The sequence below is a fragment of the Haliotis rufescens genome, unplaced genomic scaffold (assembly GCF_023055435.1).
Source record: "Haliotis rufescens isolate VD_foot unplaced genomic scaffold, xgHalRufe1.0.p SCAF_2, whole genome shotgun sequence".
NCBI lineage: Eukaryota > Metazoa > Mollusca > Gastropoda > Lepetellida > Haliotidae > Haliotis > Haliotis rufescens.
Genome location: NW_025963890.1, coordinates 72,624,009 through 72,642,754, shown reverse-complemented (window position 1 = coordinate 72,642,754; position 18,746 = coordinate 72,624,009). Strand labels below are relative to the sequence as shown.

The window sequence follows — 18,746 nt, the reverse complement described above, 5'->3', positions numbered from 1 at the left end:
GCAATATCACAGCGGGGGACACACAGGAACTCGTTATTGGTCAGTAAATAAAAATATATACCCCCCTTTCATATAGGGGGTATTTATTTTTATTTACTGACCAATAACGAGTTCCTGTGGGGGGACACCAGAAATGGGCTTCACACATTGTACACATGTCGGAATGCAACCCGAGTTTTAGGCATGAAGAGAGAACGCTTTAACCACTAAGTTACCTGACCGCCCCCTTATCGAAAGATGATCTTTCGTTGATATTTTCTAAAGAGTCATGTAGTAAGAGTAATGGTTGTCATTGCAAAATGTATCTTCAGTAGATAAGATTAAATATTTAATGAACGGACATCATGTAAGGTGGATTACACGCACCAAATTCTATAGATGATAAAAGACCCGTGAGGACCTGGTTAGATTGGTCCTCAGCAACCCATGCTTGTCGTTATCAAGCTGGAGTGACTACAAGGGAGTGATGAGAGGTATAGCATAGGCGGTTGCTGGACTGGACATCGCATGAGGAAGGTTAGGTTGACGCTTGACATTGCCACATATCATATACCTGCACACAAATATATATCATCACTTGGTTGTAGTCACGCCATCTAAATCGAAACGTCGCTAAATGCATTAACCCAGAGGTTGGTATCCATAAAGCTTCATACCAAAATATGTTAAAAGATGGAACTCGTTGTTACCATGGTTGGTCCTAGGTATTGAGGGTATAAAAGGTCGTGGTGAGTTTCACCCTCACCATACCAGAAGTTTCTGCCTCACTATGCCAGCAGTTTTTGCCTCACCATGCCAGCAATTGTGGCCTCACCATGCCAGAAGGTTCTGCCTAACCATGCCAGCAGTTTTTGCCTCACCATGCCAGCAGTTTTGGCCTCACCATGCCAGCAATTTTGGCCTCACCATGCCAGCAGTTTTGGCCTCACCATGCCAGCAGTTTCTGCCTCACCATACGAGCAGTTTCTGCCTCACCATACCAGCAGTTTCTGCCTCACCAAACCAGCAGTTTTGGCCTCACCACACCAGCAGTTTCTGCCTCACCATGCCAGCAGTTTCTGCCTCACCATGCCAGCAGTTTCTGCCTCACCATGCCAGCAGTTTCTGCCTCATCATGTCAGCAGTTTTGGCCTCACCATGCCAGCAGTTTTGGCCTCACCATGCCAGCAGTTTCTGCCTCACCATACGAGCAGTTTCTGCCTCACCATACCAGCAGTTTCTGCCTCACCAAACCAGCAGTTTTGGCCTCACCACACCAGCAGTTTCTGCCTCACCATGCCAGCAGTTTCTGCCTCACCATGCCAGCAGTTTCTGCCTCACCTGACCAGCAGTTTTGGCCTCACCATGCCAGCAGTTTCTGCCTCACCATGCCAGCAGTTTCTGCCTCACCTGACCAGCAGTTTTGGCCTCACCATGCCAGCAGTTTCTGCCTCACCATGCCAGCAGTTTCTGCCTCACCATGCCAGCAGTTTTGGCCTCACCATGCCAGCAGTCTCTGCCTCACCATGCCAGCAGTTTCTGCCTCACCATGCCAGCAGTTTTGGCCTCACCATGCCAGCAGTTTTGGCCTCACCATGCCAGCAGTTTCTGCCTCACCATGCCAGCAGTTTTGGCCTCACCATGCCAGCAGTTTCTGCCTCACCATGCCAGCAGTTTCTGCCTCACCATGCCAGCAATTTCTGCCTCACCATGCCAGCAGTTTCTGCCTCACCTGACCAGCAGTTTCTGCCTCACCATGCCAGCAGTTTTGGCCTCACCATGCCAGCATTACCAGCTTCATTAGACCAATGGTTTCAGTTTTACCATGTTGTTTCAGACCTTGCTGACATCTTGACCAGGCTAACAGTTTCAGGAATGTTAGCAGACAAAAACATGACTAGGTCAAGCAGGCCCTTATGAAAGCTCACCTGAACCTTCAGTCAAGGTAAGCTACATGACAACCAAGAATGGCAAAATTGTGAATGTGTGATGAAAACTTTATTGTCCAACATGGAGAACAGACCAAGCATATTGTCAAATCACACAATATACATTTACAATCTACTTTGGTATTCCTAACAGACATGTCGATATTCAATAACCATGGTTTTCTGACACTACACAGTTAGCGACTTTCCCAGTTAACGTGACAAACTCCAACAGATGCTTAACATTACAGTATTAACCAACAACTGAAAACCAAATAAATCACTCTCTAAACTCTACCTGATAGTAATAAAAATATATCTGTGACCTTACATCACCACTTAGGTCACTTTACAGTCATATTGACACAAAACTGGATTCTTCAACAGCTCCAGGTATTCTTACATTGTAGAAATTACTAAGCTCTTGCTAAAAATAGACTGAATGTTTTTAATGAGGGATTATGAATATGTTTTGTGATTATTTTCTGTAGTGACGACTGAGCACACAATTATACACAAATATCCAAAAACCTTCATGATCCCTCTTTTTTGTTCAGTATGAATGGCCAAAGCTCGAAAACCAGTCACAAACAAGATACTTGTCTATCATCTAACAACAAACTCTTGAAAAAAGGTTTCTTCAATTTCAAAATAATGCTATAAAGAACTAACATAGAGCATCAGTTTTAGAAAACTTAAGCACCTGTGAATAAAATGAGGCAAAATCAAATATAGAAGTTTCAAAATTCTTTAAATCATTCATATCCCCTATTTGTTTCATATTTCAAAATTATATGACTGCAGGCTTTAGTCATTAGGTCTAGGCAAGGTCACATCTTATTGGTCTCTAAGGACCGGCCAAATACTCAATATAGCACTGTATCAAATTTATTAACACATTTTAGAGAAGAATATCAAAAAAAACACGTCGAAATGGAAAAAATGGTAGAGCAAACACCATTTTCAAAGCTTCTGAACAGGAGCTAAGGGAGATTGTACGACTGCTTCATCAGACAGGCACGGCACATTGCTGGCTACTGTCTAGCTAACACAGTTATCTGGGGCATAAACCAAACAGTCCCATCTTTTTAATGGCATTTTGAAACATGGCATTTTTGTATGATGGCCTTTGGTTTTCTGTAAGAATGGAACAGAAAAGTTCACCTGTCACAAAAAATAGAGCCATGCCACTGAAATCTGATTTAGAGTTACCTGCCCTTGTCATGGAAGACATGCCACCGAAATTGGTGGGGCACTGGGGCGCTGGCAGCCACGAGAGAAGAAGTCTTTCCTTTAATGTCCTTGACTACGTATTATTGTCCTGATTTAACCTGTTCCTTCTTCGTCCTCCCTTCTTAAGTCAGTAACACCTAGCATGAACTTTTCTTCCTGAACTGGGAAGTAAGTGAGAGTTCTGGGCAGGCCATTTACACAAAAGAATATATTTCAGTGAGTATTTGTAAGATATTTATTGTCTTCAGTTCTGATTAGAAAACTTGTCATACCTGGTCTTCTACTACTGGGATAATATCCTGTCCCTTTTTTTAATTAAGTCCCGTGGATACATTCATAAAAAGTTACACACACGATACATCGGACAATTTTTTCCACAACTTAACATTTGTGAAACAATCCATCAGTAAAATATACACACAACACAATTTATAAACATAAATAGACAATGCGCAAAATTTCTATAATTTGTCATAACATTGGATGTGAAACATACAAAAAATTATATTTTGAAAACTTTCATGTTCAACACTTCTCTCAATAATGAGGTGAACAAATGGTAGTCACTCCTGGAGTACTGTCAACTGTAGTTTGAATTCATACCCACAAGCAAAAGGCAAATACCAATTCCATAAGAAAGCGAAAATCAAATGAATAAAATTGTGAGACAATTTATTTTGTAGAATGTGACAATTACAAAACTTGGGACAGAATTGCTCTGTATGTAACCTTTCCATGTATTTACGGGAAACATTAAACATTGACTAAAACGCATTCCAATTCCCTAGATGCGATACACAAGAATTATATACAGGACCTAGAGGAATAGATTTAGAAATTATGCTGTTATCAACATGGGGCTTTGTGCAGAGACAGACAAACTGTGGAAACTCGGAACAAGCCATCACGAGAATACATGGGCTGATACAGATGTGTCTTCGTGGTTTTTAAAATAAACATCAGCGAGCAAAAATCAAGTTTAATGTGGTCGAATGTGATGAGTTTCTCAACAAGATATTCCATTTCTGTTGATCAGGTGTCCATTCCACAAAGCGTTCATAGTGCTGAGGTGATCGTAACTCCTACAGGAAAACAGACTTGTTGCGCTATGATTTGTGGAACAGGGCCCCAGTATGTTTTCTTTTCTAACCAACTTTTGAAAATGATCTTCAATTCATTCTGTGATACACCAAAACTGATCATCATTTTGAATTAAAGATAGGGTTCCAATGAACTTACAGTTGAGAAGTATGTGTGATGTCGATGATGGCTTTGAGTGGCATTTTAGTTGCAACTACAATTTTCAGGGCTAGGAATAAGAGTTAATGTGATTAGGAACTGTTAACAGCAAAAGATTACATCGCTAATCAAGCATCGTAAATACCTGCCAATATGTTCCTCCACCTGGGAATACATCGGGATGTTATGCAGGGTGTGACGTAGTGGCACGTGCCTGTTTTCAGTTGAGTGAGTGAGTGAGGATGTTCTTACGCGGCTATTAGCAATATTCCACCAATATCACAGCGGGTGACACCAGAAATGGGTTTCACATATTGTACCCATGTGGGAAATCGAACCTGGTCTTCCTTGTGACAAGCAGGCATTTTTACAACTAGGCTACCCCCTTCAGTCAAGTAACAAAAAGGAACCATATTACTCAAATGAGTGAGTGAGTATGGTTTTATGCCCCGTTTAGCAATATTCCAGGAATATCACGGCGGGGGACACCAGACATGGGCTTCACATATTGTACCCATGCTGGGAATCGAACCCGGGTCTTTGGCGCGACATGCGAATGCTTTAACCACTTGGTTACCCCACAGCCCCTATTTCTCTGAGCACTGTGAATAAACTTTGTGTGGACATCACCACTGCCTGATATTAACCATGTGTAGGGTGGAGACCACAAGGCAAGAGCACGTTGCACAAGAAATATTGCCGATGTTATCTGAACACAGCCATTGTTTCCATCTCAATGGATCCAGGCCAATGTTTGATTCGTTGGCTAAAAACGGCAACTACTCCACAGCGCTGAATGTATGTATGGCCAATGGAGGAACATAGTGCATACAAACCTGTATCGACAATGTGAATCAGAGTAAAGATTTTAGAAAAGGGTTGTAAGTTACCTGGACCAACTGACCAAAGTGAAACCTGCTCTCTTGACCAGTTCCATGGTAACCACAACCTCAAAAAGTGCAAAAATATTTAAACATACATCAAACATCCTTGCAAGATATGAAATACATAATTCTGATGAAATGACATTTATTGTGTAGATGGGCTCCTAACTTTGGCGGAATAGTAATCAAGGTATGGAAATGTTGGGGATGATGTCGATGGTGCCTGGAATTTGGACCATATTGAGTGACCATTACTCATTAACTGGCATTACTAAGGGATCCATTGATTAACATTGGGTGGGTGAGAGTAAAACTGAAAGTGGTTCACTAAAATCACTCATACTGGCAGCTGTAATTACAAGACTTTAGACGCATGATCTGAAATGACATTTATCCAAAATGCCATTTTAAGGCAGGTACATAATTTAAACGTTTGCATCATTATTATTGCCAGAAAAAGAGTAAAAGAATTTGAAACGGTAACTATATGAATAAAACACTGTATGAAAATACATAATAGGATTTTTAAAATCAAATAAATATTTAACAAGTGTCGTTCATTTGTTCAATGAGCATGGCTCAAAGTGCATTTGGGGTTGTGATCTCTATACAAGATGCTAGCGCAGGAGACCATATATACACAATGCAAGGCATGGCAGCATGCGTCAAAGGAGGCTATCAGATGTCTATATACAATACCCTACAGCTAGACTGAAACATTGTTTCATGGACGTCTCAGGTGGAACAAAGATGACTTACGGTACTGTCGTGATTGAGTAAATATTGTCCAATGCCATATCAGGAACTTTGGTTTTCTGGTTGTCATGGTAACAAGGGCCTAACTGGGAATGTAACAAACAGCTAGCAGATCCTGCAGGGCAAGGGGATACAATTCTACAGTGAGGTATACTATTTTGTCTCCAATGGTCAAATTGAATAAGACCCAATATTTCAGAATGAAATTTAACCCTATTAGGTCATGTGTTGCGACTGTCCACAATACACCGACAACCATGAAACAATGTGATACTTTTCGCTATTTTGAAAGACAATCATATTCCACCATTAATTCCTGCAAGCATATGAGTGGTCAGGCTTGAAGTTGCAGCAGATAAAAACACACAATCATTTGCCGCTTGTGGTGTTTCATCCCTTGTAATAAACTGCTACTTGCATAAGAAAACACAACAGTAACAAACACTCCCCCATTATGTCTAACGTTAGCTAACAAGGGGTAGACATCGTATACAATACTTCAAATTAACAAGCATTGGATCATATAGATTATATACACTTTATAATAAATAGCCTGGGAAGGGTTCCTCCCTGGCAGGTCAACGTCTACGTTGTCTCAAGGTCAGTCTGCAACGGTGGGTCTGACTGTGCAGTTATTATGGAGATGAAGCCAGTCATGCTGATCTTAAAGGCACCATGCAGGTCCCATCAATATAGGCATATTTAACATACGCAGTTCTTACCCTTCCGGGTTCCTATACTTCTTAGTTGCTAATGATTAAGTGTATGCAGTCTTCCTAGTATTCAAGTAAATTGGTTCTTTCAAGGATACGTATCACGATATTATGTTTAACGGGCCGTGTATCAGGTGATTGCAAATATCAATTTTGGCAATGCGTTTTGTGATAACCTTGGCAATACCTTTAAAATGTTCACGTTATTCCAAAGTAATTTGTTTCTCACAAAGATCGTGATTAGTTTTTAGTTACCTCCCTTAGGCAGATTTGTAATTTCGACATTTCAACCAACAATACTTGGCAACGATTGTGGCTCCTAACATGGCATCAGTCACAGTTTCTGCGTGGACAAAATGTTAACATATGAAAGAAGTTAGACCTGAAGCTGAATTTTTCTTACTGAATTCAAAATTTGGCATTATACATGATATCATGATACGTATCGCAATACAGCCTTGCGTATCGCAATATTTTGTGACACGCTTCAGACTTTCAATACCCATCGTTATTAATCATTGAATATGGGACTGTAAGAGAGACAAATGATGGACAAACCCTAATATGCTAACATATCCTCGATATATTGTACATTCATGTGAATGTGACAGACAACGCCTCTGTGGACGCAAAGAATATATTGTTGCCAGATGGCTGTGTCCGCACAGGTCTGGCAAATGCTAGATACAAAAGAGCATTATAATCCTAATGCGCTCTGTAGTGGGTGGGGATCTAAAACTGTTCGTTAAATTCTTTCGCTGCTGCCTTCAGACGTCCTTGCTTAGCATCTGATATCGCTCCCCACATGTCGAAGATGAAATCATCAGTAAATCCAAACTCTTTAAACTCCGATTCGTCTACGTTGATGGCAAACGTGCTGGGGTTGTCGCAGGTTTTGCCCATGTCCCATATGCTCTGAGCTGTAACATGGAAAGGCATCATTTAGCATCTTTATTTAATCAACCGGTTTACGGACTCAAGCACCCGCTTTTCACATGTAAAATCAAAACAGCGTGAACAAATTGGGTTTAACACATTTGAACAGTATTCCAGTTATATCATGGCTTGTCAGCTTAATGTGGGAGGAAAGTCCAAAGTGATGCAGATCTCAGACGCCTGCCACTTTGTTGAAACCCATGTGCACGGGTACGGTGCTGACAAGCTTAGATTCATAATTGGGTGAACCTTGATTCCAACCCATGATCATAAGTTTCTGGCCTGCCCAAGGGACGCAACTCTGCACAGCGAATTGCGGCACATTAGACGACTGGGCTACCTGTGCCCCCTTCTGAGAAAAGAACTTTTCTTCCCACTGGAACTGCTAACCTGTTTCAGTCCTGAATTCCTTTTACATGCACTTCAATATAGGACAGGAAGTAACCTGTTACTTTTTCATTATGTTTTTCACGTCCTTTTCATATTTTACCAATTATTTCAACAATATAACTAAAAGGTTTTACAAATTTCAACAGTCAAAACATTAGTATATTTTTTGTATTAGTAAACTGATCCTTATACAACATAGCAGAATATCCTTTACCACGGAAAACTAAAACATGTCTCGTCTCTAGGGGCCCCATCCAGCCAGGTCACCGACTTGTGTTACCTCCCTTAGTCCTCACAACTGCAAGCCACATGGAACTTCAGACAAGGGTTGGTTTGTTGTTTAACGCCGCATTCAGCAATATTCCAGCTATATGATCGCATCTGTGAATAATCGAGTCTGGACCAGACGATCCAGTGACTAATATCATGAGCATCAATCCACACAACTGGGATCTATGACATGCATCAACCAAGTCAGCGAGCCTGACAACCCGATCCCGTTAGTCGCCTCTTACGACAAGCTTAGTCACCATTTACGGCAAGCATGGGTTGCTGAAGACCTATTCTACCCTGGATCTTCAAGGGTCTTCAGACAAGGGACGGTCAAGTGGGCGTTAGAGTCATTGTATCCAGATAAGAATGCAACCAAACTGCCATGGTATTCTTTGAAACCTATGTTTCGTTATTAGTTGCCAGGATTGGAAGCAATCATTGCCTGATGAGCTCTATGACGTTACTCTGAAGTCACCAACACCGCACAACGATAAGTCGGCTGTATCTTGCTCACCCAAGACAAAAGACTGGGAGCATGAGGTAAATCATAAGTTCTCCTTCCCTACTTGTTGAATCTTAGCTACGAGGTCCCACATGAGACCAATAGCTGCCACACAAATACCAATAGTACGTACCTCCATGCAACTTCTATGTCATACACACAAGTACAATAAATAATCACCGATAAATTGAGCTGAAGCCTTCATAGGGTTAATTTCCTTCCCTTGACAGAAGGCTGCAAAACAATTCCACTAAGGCCCCAGTGACATTGGCACAGGATGTGCCTGCTGGATGAGCTGTCTTTCCCAACAAGGAAACTAGCTTTCTTAGTTCTAATTGACTTCATGTCCCATTGGCTTCCACCTATGTGTTCCCTGTCCATCGTGTTGTGACAGTATTATCCTTCCGTTGTCAATACTTACTCATGTTGTCCTACTCATGTTTGCAATTGTTGTTACTGTTAATCCCCCACCTACTATATATATTCTGAACTATGTTCCTCATTCAGTCTTGCTTGACAATGGTATAAGGATCTATTCCGAAACGTCGCCTTTACAAGTTTAAAGAAGTTGTTATCCATAAATTCTGTCTACTTTGCCATCCGTCAACTTCTAAGTAATGCCTTTCAAACAATTTCTTAGTTCTCAGGGAACCAACTCTGACTGGGCCAATAAGGCATGACCCGATAGACTATCTGCATCTCCCTGAGTTTCAGATAGATGTTTCGCATGCCACCGTGTGTAGCAGCTACCATCGTAGCGCTCAGTGACTCTATTTCCTCACTGAATGGCAATGCGACAGTAGTAATTCTGTCAGAAAGGTTGTGCCCCACATGGCTTCTGCTAAATGGCCCTGTATTCGCAGAAAGGACAGAGATTCACATGCATGCATCAACATGTTAGATAGACAAGTGTCGTTCAAGAAGTCCTGATGGTGGTAAGGTGAGGTCGCCTCAGATTCCTGAAGGTGGCAGTTAAGATTTCTGTTGGCCAAGTGATTGTAAATTCAGAATATCCGCCATCCACACAAGGCACCTTTCAAAATCTATCAACTGGAACTCATAATCTTTTTCATTCTCCTCTTTAATGTCAATCTCAAGAGAATGCCAATACGCCTCTGGCAAGCACCTTGCCACCTATGAAGAGTGCCAATGAAGTACTTACACAGATCCGTGTCATTGATGCCCATGTACGACTCTAGAAGATTGTTGATCTTGTCCACGGCAATGCTGCTCACATCATCATCCTGAAACATCATCATTAAGTGTTACTGACATGATTCAATAGGACCTTACGAAAAACATGTTTTCCTTTTGTTCCCAATTCTTTGCTCAGTTTCAGAGAAAGCTGTTGGTCAGAAGAAAAAAGTGTTTTGGTCAAAATTGCCTTTAGCAGAGAATACAAATAATAACTTGTGCTCAATTAATTCCCAATTTGATAGTTATTGTGCTGTATTCAAAGTGAAATGGTTGAGGAATATTGTTTTGGTAATGGGAGCATAAAAAAGCGAAGGGCTTAAAATCAGTAATGAGAATTACTTCCCTCCTTCAGACATCCTTATGATAAAATAAAGCAAAGATATTTTCATGAAAAAAAAACAATCATTAACTTTTTGCAGGTTGGGATGATTTATATTAAAGCATATTAAAAGATAATATTCTTGAGTGAGACTACTTCAAAGTAGACACAATTTATGGATAAGAACTTCTTTAATTACTGAAAAGGACCAGCATGAGATGAGAAACATAAAGAAATACATCTGTAAACTTGGTGATATGTCAGCTGCCTGCAGTTTCTTGTTAAAAGATGAAAGAGTTTTTAAAAATTAATACCAGTGACACAGTTAATCTAAAATTCAGAATGAAAAAATACCAAAAATACATTTCAGAAGATTGTGTGACAACTTATCTTGCAGTTTAACCTGATGCATCAGCTGAATACAAAAATGGAGCTTTTTAGGTGCTTTTGCATCTTTTTAGGACATATTCAGAATTTTACTACAAAAATGTGTTTGGCCTACAAATAATTTGTACAAAGTATCATCACATCGTGACTTCATTTCTTGCCAGTCCTACAGTTCTTTGTTTGGTTTACCTCCTCCACCGTGGCAGGTCCATTGGCGCGGAGTCTCAGAGTCTGCTTCCCAGAGCCAAAGTCAGCCTTCTTCTTGCCGCCTGACGATGCTCCTATATGGGCTGGAAAGAGGGAAGTACAACACTTATACAACACTGCACATAGTACAATATTTCACATGTCTCAGTGCTCTCACGTCAATACATCCATGGCATTCAACTTGTCAGTTATGTTACCATGGTTACACTGAAAAGAATAGTAGACATTGGATGCTCTTTCAGAATGTCTCATCAGTTGTACATGGCTTTTACAGAACACATAGCCTGCACATGTTCCACATCTCTGCTGGAGCCTTCTAATATTCTAAGGCTAGCAGCAAAGAGGTGGTACAGATTTTTGGCAAAAATGTCAAGTCAGCAGAAATTTAAAAATAAAAAATTAAACATATTTGAAACCTCATGTAAGTTATTTCCTCATTAAACAGTAGGCAGGAAAGAAATGTGGAGGCGGGAGTCTGTAATATAGATTTTCAATATGTTTAATTATAGTATTTAACAGTAAATGAGTTGGGTTTTTTAAAACATTTTACTTATTTCTGGTCGGACTGATAAAAACAACACTTACACTTTTCAATTTTTTTTTACATTTCAAATTTTTTGAATCGGCGGAGGCGAAAAACAAGTTTTAAAAAATCTAACCCTATTACAGGTCACATATTGGTAAGTGAGTGAGTGGGAGAATAAGTGAGTTTACCACGCTTTGAACAGTATATCAGATGTATCATTTGGTCAGCTTAATATGGGAGGAAAGCACAAAGAACTATAAATTAATTGGGCAGTGGTGATTTATTGTGGGTATTTGATGCAAATTCACAGCCTATCTGGAGCTCTGGCCCTGAGTTAAAGTATGGGAGTTACGACCACATTAGCACAAAGATCACCTCGTGGAATGGGGCCGTATACATGATATATACGGCACCGACAAACCAAGCTTGATCATGTTGATCATAAATGCTTGAATATATGTCTGGGCTTAATTGTAAGTTGTTTGTTTGTTTGTTTGTTGTTTAACGCCACACTCAGCAATATTCCAGCTATATGATGGCGGTCTGTAAACATGGTAAATAATCAAGTCTTGACCAGACAATCCAGAGATTGATATCATGAGCATCGCTCCACGCAATTGGGATTGATCACATGCATTAACCAAGTCAGCGAGCCTGACCACCCGATCCCGTTAGTCACCTCTTACGACAAGCATAGTCGCCTTTTACAGCAAGCATGGGTTGCTGAAGACCTATTCTACCCCGGATCTTCGTAAGGAAGTCCCTTCGACTTGGTATGTATTTGTAGCACACATTGTTTGTTAGTGAAGTATTAACATTAATTTCTATTTTGTTTCAAATGTCTCTTCTTGGTCTTTTCACTGTAAAAGCAAGATTATGTAATCCCCTTTTCCACATCATGTGTGACCAGGTGGTTGTCGGGCGCTTACTTCTTTTGATGCATCAGTTGACGCAGAATTTATTCAAGGTGCTCACACAAATCTGATATTTATTCAAGCATTTACGATAATTGGGGTGAATGTGAGTTTTGACAAGTGGATCATGACATGGCTAAGGGAGGTAACTCTTAGACGACTAAGCAAGTTAAAGAAAACACAGAGGTTGTAAAGGATTGAACACAAAGTACAGGCCTGTATCAAACTGTGACATGATTTACAGTTCGGCTAAAATGATTGTTCTAGATAAGATATGAATACATTCCAGCACACATGAAAACATTCCTGCTGGTATGAGATTCAAGTGGATCCTTACAACAAGCAATTTCTGTCATAACACACTTTTGATGAAATAAACACAAAAAACATTTCTGCACATACTGCAGGAAAAAGTCTACCTAAGTGTGCATTCTCACAAACGTTGTTAAAAATATTATTATTAAATTTCACAGATCCACATTTTTTTTTATTTGTAACCATGGTAACACACGACAATACCCCCAGGGGACATATTAGATATATGGAATGGAATGTATAACCACTTCAACATGAAAAAATATTTCCATCCACAGATTCAATATAATCTGACATTCTCCAATTAACAATCCTGTTTTCTTTAACCTTGTTCAACAGAAAACAGCTCCTCTCCACAGGACAAACATGGCAGGATGAATAGCCCAGACTCAGTAGCTCGGAAATAGTAAAATAGCCTGCCCTGCTTCACTGACTGTGTACATTAATTCCCATGTGGACTCAGCAGAGATGTAAACACAGTGTGCTTAAACACACCTTTACTTCACTGTCAATAACAGGCAGGGACAACCGCCACCCCTCACACTGCTGTGTGGGAATGACTTGCCAGGGGACTAGACCTTTCATTACATACATTGTCAACACACAATACCCTTAGGCTCTACAAACCAGAAATATGACATGACAATGGGATAATTTACACTAGATTGCGCTTATAGTTGTAATTTCACATACATGTAGATCTAGAGAAGTGACAGCACAATAATAGGAAATTTTAAATTCCATCTTAAATCAATATTGAAATCGTAAAATATTTTTAAAAGGTGTTTGTTGACTCTGTGAACATGAATAACCAAGCAGTAGCTTACAGGGCAAAGTCATGAAACAGTTTCAGTATCAAATGTTTATGAAAGTGTTAGTTTTATTTTCCCTGTTGACAGGAATGTGAGTGTTCTGTTACTTATTGATGCTTAGCCATCCTGAACACAACTTCATGACAATCTGATTCACATCCACACAATTCAATATATACTACTCAATGGAAGCTAAGAAACACTGAAGTGTTTTCATATGAGATGAGCTGAAATGGAGTTTTTGTTTGTTTGTTGTTTAACGTCGCACTCAGCGGTCTGTAAGTAATTGACTCTGGACTAGACAATCCAGTAATTGACATCATGAGCATCGATCCACGCAGTTGGGATACGATGACATGCATCAACGAAGTCAGCAAGCCTGACCAACCGATCCTGTTAGTCGCCTCTTACGACGAGCAGAGTTGCCTTTTACGGCAAGCATGGGTTGCTGAAGATGTATTCTACCCCGTATCTACACAGGTGGAAATGGTGTTTAACATCATGTTCAAGATTATTGCACTTATATTGCGACACGTGTCTGCATGCCTGTGTGCGTGCGTGCGTTCATGCGTCTGCTTGTACTTGGCTGGAGTAATGCTGAATTTATAGTGCCAGCCCACTGAATACACCATGGCACAGTTTAACATGAATACCCCACTCAGACACAGTATAGAGCCGACCAGTCCTTGTTTAGCCCTAAATGCCGAGCGCCAGGCATGGTAAGTTGCCATATGACTATATAGTTCATTTGCATGGATGTGACAGACGAACTATAATCATATAAAAAACATTGTTTTTTTAAATTTCTTTCAAGTAGCATATCACAATACTGCAGTACCCATGGTACCTCCACACAGAGCCAAACTCACAACACATGAAGGCGCAGGGCATGATGCAAGACTCCTATCCAGCAGGTACAACATAAAATGGGTCCAGGGGTCCTTGAGGTTTGTTCCTAGTCTGCCCTTGATTCTTACATTCTTTCATTAATTTCAAACACTGTTTTGGAATGTAGGGTATGTGAGCGAGCTAGTTTCAACCCTATTTCAATTGTATCCCGGAATGTCGGCTTGATGTGGGAGGAAAGCCTGAAGTGATGCAGATCTTGTATTTTTTGTCACTTTTGTGAAATGTATGGTGCTGACAAACCAAAAAACAGAATCTGGGCGAATATGGGATTCAAGTCAGTCACCAGGTTCCAAGGGGCAACAAGTGAACACTTAGCCATGGGTCTCTCATTTTTGTATTTACAGAAAAATATTTTTCCTATTAAATTCTGGACAGGAACCACGCAAGTAGATTTCCAAAGTTTCCTTCCCAGGAACATTGAAGCTACCAACCCCTTTTTGACATGCGGGATTCAGGGAGTCTATGTAAAGGGTATCATCAATGTTGTATGTGAGACAAAAAAATAACCACATTTGGGACAAAGATTCAACATTTTTAAAAATCCTTAACGTATTAGAACTTTTCAATAATTTTTTACTATTTTTTCTTCAAATTGAATCGTTTTATGACCAAGCGCCATGCTCTTTGGTTTTCTTCTGTGATCGACAAATGCCATTATGGAGTAAATTCTGACGTGCTTTTGACATTTGAGTTTTGTAGTATTCGGGATTCAGGGGCGAGCAAATGAGAACAATAAGATGATATTCTGGATTCAGAGCAGGAGGGGGTTGGCACCCTCAACATTTCCTTACCCCTGAATCCTACCATATTTCAATGGCTGAAAAGTCAAACAATTCAAAATTGTTCACATATTTACACCTGCATTTGAACACACATCAACAGTGCATTGTATGAAGGTAAACTGAGGTTTACTTCACTTCGAATCAATACCTTCTCACAAGCACCTGCCACCTTACAGACCTAGAGTCATAAAGTTGCTGCTAACAATCTCACAAACTTCTACACCGGACTAATCAGAGACCCATTGTCTGATTTGCAACTAAAACAGGTCGAACGGCTTGGCTCTGTGTCTTGGTTGATTGTGTCATCACACCCTGGTGTTCTAGGATGTTGTTCATTGTATCAACCACTAGCTGTCTGACTTGATTACTTACAGGTCCCCATGATATGGCTGGTATATTGCAGTGTAACCCTACAAACGCATGACCTGCCCTACCTTCCCAATACAGCTGACAAAGGCATGAACGTTGATCAAAATCTTAAATCACTGTCACTGTGGCCTTCGATCATGGGTTAATCATCTTAAAAGCCTGTGAGCTCTAGAGACTCTGTAATAACGATTGGATGTCCCAGGGACTGTAATACCATTTTGGCAGCCTAAGGACTTGCTATAATAGTGTTTGGGAGTTCTAGAAACTCTATAATAATGTTTGGGTGTCCTAGGCCTCTCTCTAATAATGTTTGGGTGTACTAGTGAGTGAGTGAGTATGGTTTTACGCCGCTTTTAGCAATATTCCAGCAACATCACGGCGGGGGACACCAGAAATGGGCTTCACACATTGTACCCATGTCGGGAATCGAACCCGGGTCTTTGGCGTGACGAGCGAACGCTTTAACCACCAGGCTACCCGACCGCCCCGTGGGTGTACTAGGGCCTCTCGATAATAATGTTTGGGTTTACTAGGGCCTTTCTGTAATAATGTTTGGGTGTACTAGGGCCTTACTGTAATAATGTTTAGGTGTACCAGAGCTTCTCTATAATAATGTTTGGGTTTACTAGGGCTTCTCTATAATAATGTTTGGGTTTACTAGGGCTTCTCTATAATAATGTTTGGGTTTACTAGGGCTTCTCTATAATAATGTTTGGGTTTACTAGGGCTTCTCTATAATAATGTTTGGGTGTTCTAGGCCTCTCTCTAATAATGTTTGGGTTTACTAGGGCTTCTCTCTAATTATGTTTGGGTGTACTAGGGCCTTTTTGTAATAATGTTTGGGTGTACTAGGGCCTTTCTGTAATAATGTTTGGGTGTACTAGGGCCTTTTTGTAATAATGTTTGGGTGTACTAGGGCCTTTATGTAATAATGTTTGGGTGTACTAGGGCTTCTCTATAATAATGTTTGGGTGTACTAGGGCCTTTCTGTAATAATGTTTGGGTGTACTAGGGCCTTCCTCTAATAATGTTTGGGTGTACTAGGGCCTTTTTGTAATAATGTTTGGGTGTACTGGGGCTTCTCAATAATAATGTTTGGGTGTACTAGGGCTTCTCAATAATAATGTTTGGGTGTACTAGGGCTTCTCTATAATAATGTTTGGGTGTACTAGGGCTTCTCTATAATAATGTTTGGGTGTACTAGAGACTGTAATAACGATTGGGTGTACCAGAGACCCTGTCATAACGTGTGTACCAGTCATGAACAACACACAGTCAGAGAGCTGACACTCAAACCGAGGAATGGAACTTAACCTAGAAAGTCTACTAGCCCGAATAGAGACACCATATAGAAACACCCCCAAAATGTCCAAAATTCTACCAGCCCTTAAGATACCTATAACATCACTGATACTGGCTCGGGCTAACAGGCTAGTGTTAATTTTTCTATCCCTGCCAACCATGCCATCCCAACATCTAGGCTTATCATAAGCAAGGGTACTTAAGGTATCTGTTCTACAGGAATGCCACAGGACGGTGATCTCAGTGTACCCGGATCACAATGCCCCACACCTCAACGCAGATAAAGGAAGTACACGGCTGTAAAGACAGACGCACAACAGCCCTAGATGGGACTACGTAATTGGGGACAATACCAGGGAGCAGCGTGGTGTAGAAGGAGAGTGACGCATGTTGACTCAGTGAATTCCATGGAGGTGTAGTTTGGGCGGCGGGCCAGTCACGCACTCCGGTCTTACACCGCACACGTTATGTTTCATTACCAAAACAGTAACATGCATACAATGCAACAGGTCTCTGTGACTGACTCAACTCAACATCATCTTGTTACCCATTTGTATGCTTGCCCTGATCTAGTTTCTATTGTTTCAGGATCACAATAGGTAAGAAGTTTCCTGGTCATGTTTGAAGTCAGCGTTAATGTCAGCATGGTGAATGCCGCTCATGGGCCAACTGGGTCACAACAATTTATCATTCATCGCTTTTTAGTTGCTTGGTTGGTAGATACAGATTTTCTTTACACCTGACCTTCCTAAGCCCTCCATTGACATGAAGAAGACTAAACATTCATGTGAGGCCAATACACTTGTCAGGACTTACACAATGCCACCTGGTGAATATATTTGATCATGAAAGTGTTGGGGAGTGAGTGAGTGAGGTGGGTTCATCGCCTCTTTAAGTTAAGGTTTGCTGTCTAACGTCATACTCAGCAATATTTCAGCTATATGACAGCAATCTAATAAGGATAACGTCAGGACAAGACAATCCAGTGATTGGCATCATGAGCATCGATCTACACAATTGGTATATGAAGACATACATGAACCAAGTCAGAGAATCTGACCACCCTATCCTGTTAGTCGCCTCCTACTACAAAACCAGTTCTAACCCAGATCTTCAGGGGGGAAACATACAGTCAGACCATGGCGAGTCAGCCTTATGTGGAAGAAGGAAAGCTCTGAGAACTGGTCAAGGAGCAAGAAGTAGCTCTGAAACGTTCTGACTAAGATTAAAAAGAAGTTGCTTTCCACAAATGTATCAAAGACTTCATGACCAAATGTGTCAGACATTTCGTTGAAACCAAGAAATGTATTTTAGTAAATTAAACTAAAAATTACTGTTTAATTAATAACTGTCAAATGTCATGTGATGTGTCATGTGATGTGACACAGTATACTGACTCTGAGCCGATCAGTCCTTGTTTTAGCCCCTTAATACCGAGCGCCAGACAGGGTAACAACAAGTATCATCTTTTAACGTCTTTTGGTATGAGCGGCCGGGGATCGAACCCCGGACCTTCCGCTCTCCGGGCGGAGGCTCTACCACTAGACCACGGAGGCGGTCCTAATTCAGACTAAGATCATACAACCCATTTATGGCACTAAAAATAAGACCCACATTGTGCTTTGAAAATATTTTGTAAGGGCATTCTTACAACAGTTCATTACATTCCAATTCCAAGTCCATGTACACACCAGTGTCTAAATAAGTATATTTATGGAATGAGTTACAGATTTGTCTTTTGCTACACAATGTCATAACCCGTGATTAGAGAAAACATAAATGAAATATATCTATTGAACAGAGGAGTTTAACATGTTCAAATTCAAGGCCTTTCCATGGGAAGAGTCCCAGATTCAAGGCTTGCAAAGTGACAA

General features: G+C 40.6%; 1 protein-coding gene across 1 annotated transcript in view; it reads right to left on the bottom strand.

Annotated features, from left to right (window-relative positions):
- Positions 1 to 1,955: 1,955 nt before the first annotated feature.
- Positions 1,956 to 18,746, bottom strand: part of LOC124133206 (PDZ domain-containing protein GIPC1-like) — a 47,467-nt gene continuing 30,676 nt past the window's right edge. Inside the window, exons 3-5 of the mRNA XM_046497498.2 lie at positions 10,926 to 11,026; positions 9,996 to 10,077; positions 1,956 to 7,652 (exon numbers count right to left, since the gene is read on the bottom strand). Of these exons, the coding sequence (XP_046353454.1) occupies positions 7,465 to 7,652; positions 9,996 to 10,077; positions 10,926 to 11,026 (371 nt within the window). The 3' untranslated portion in view covers positions 1,956 to 7,464. The remainder of the gene's footprint in view (positions 7,653 to 9,995; positions 10,078 to 10,925; positions 11,027 to 18,746) is intronic.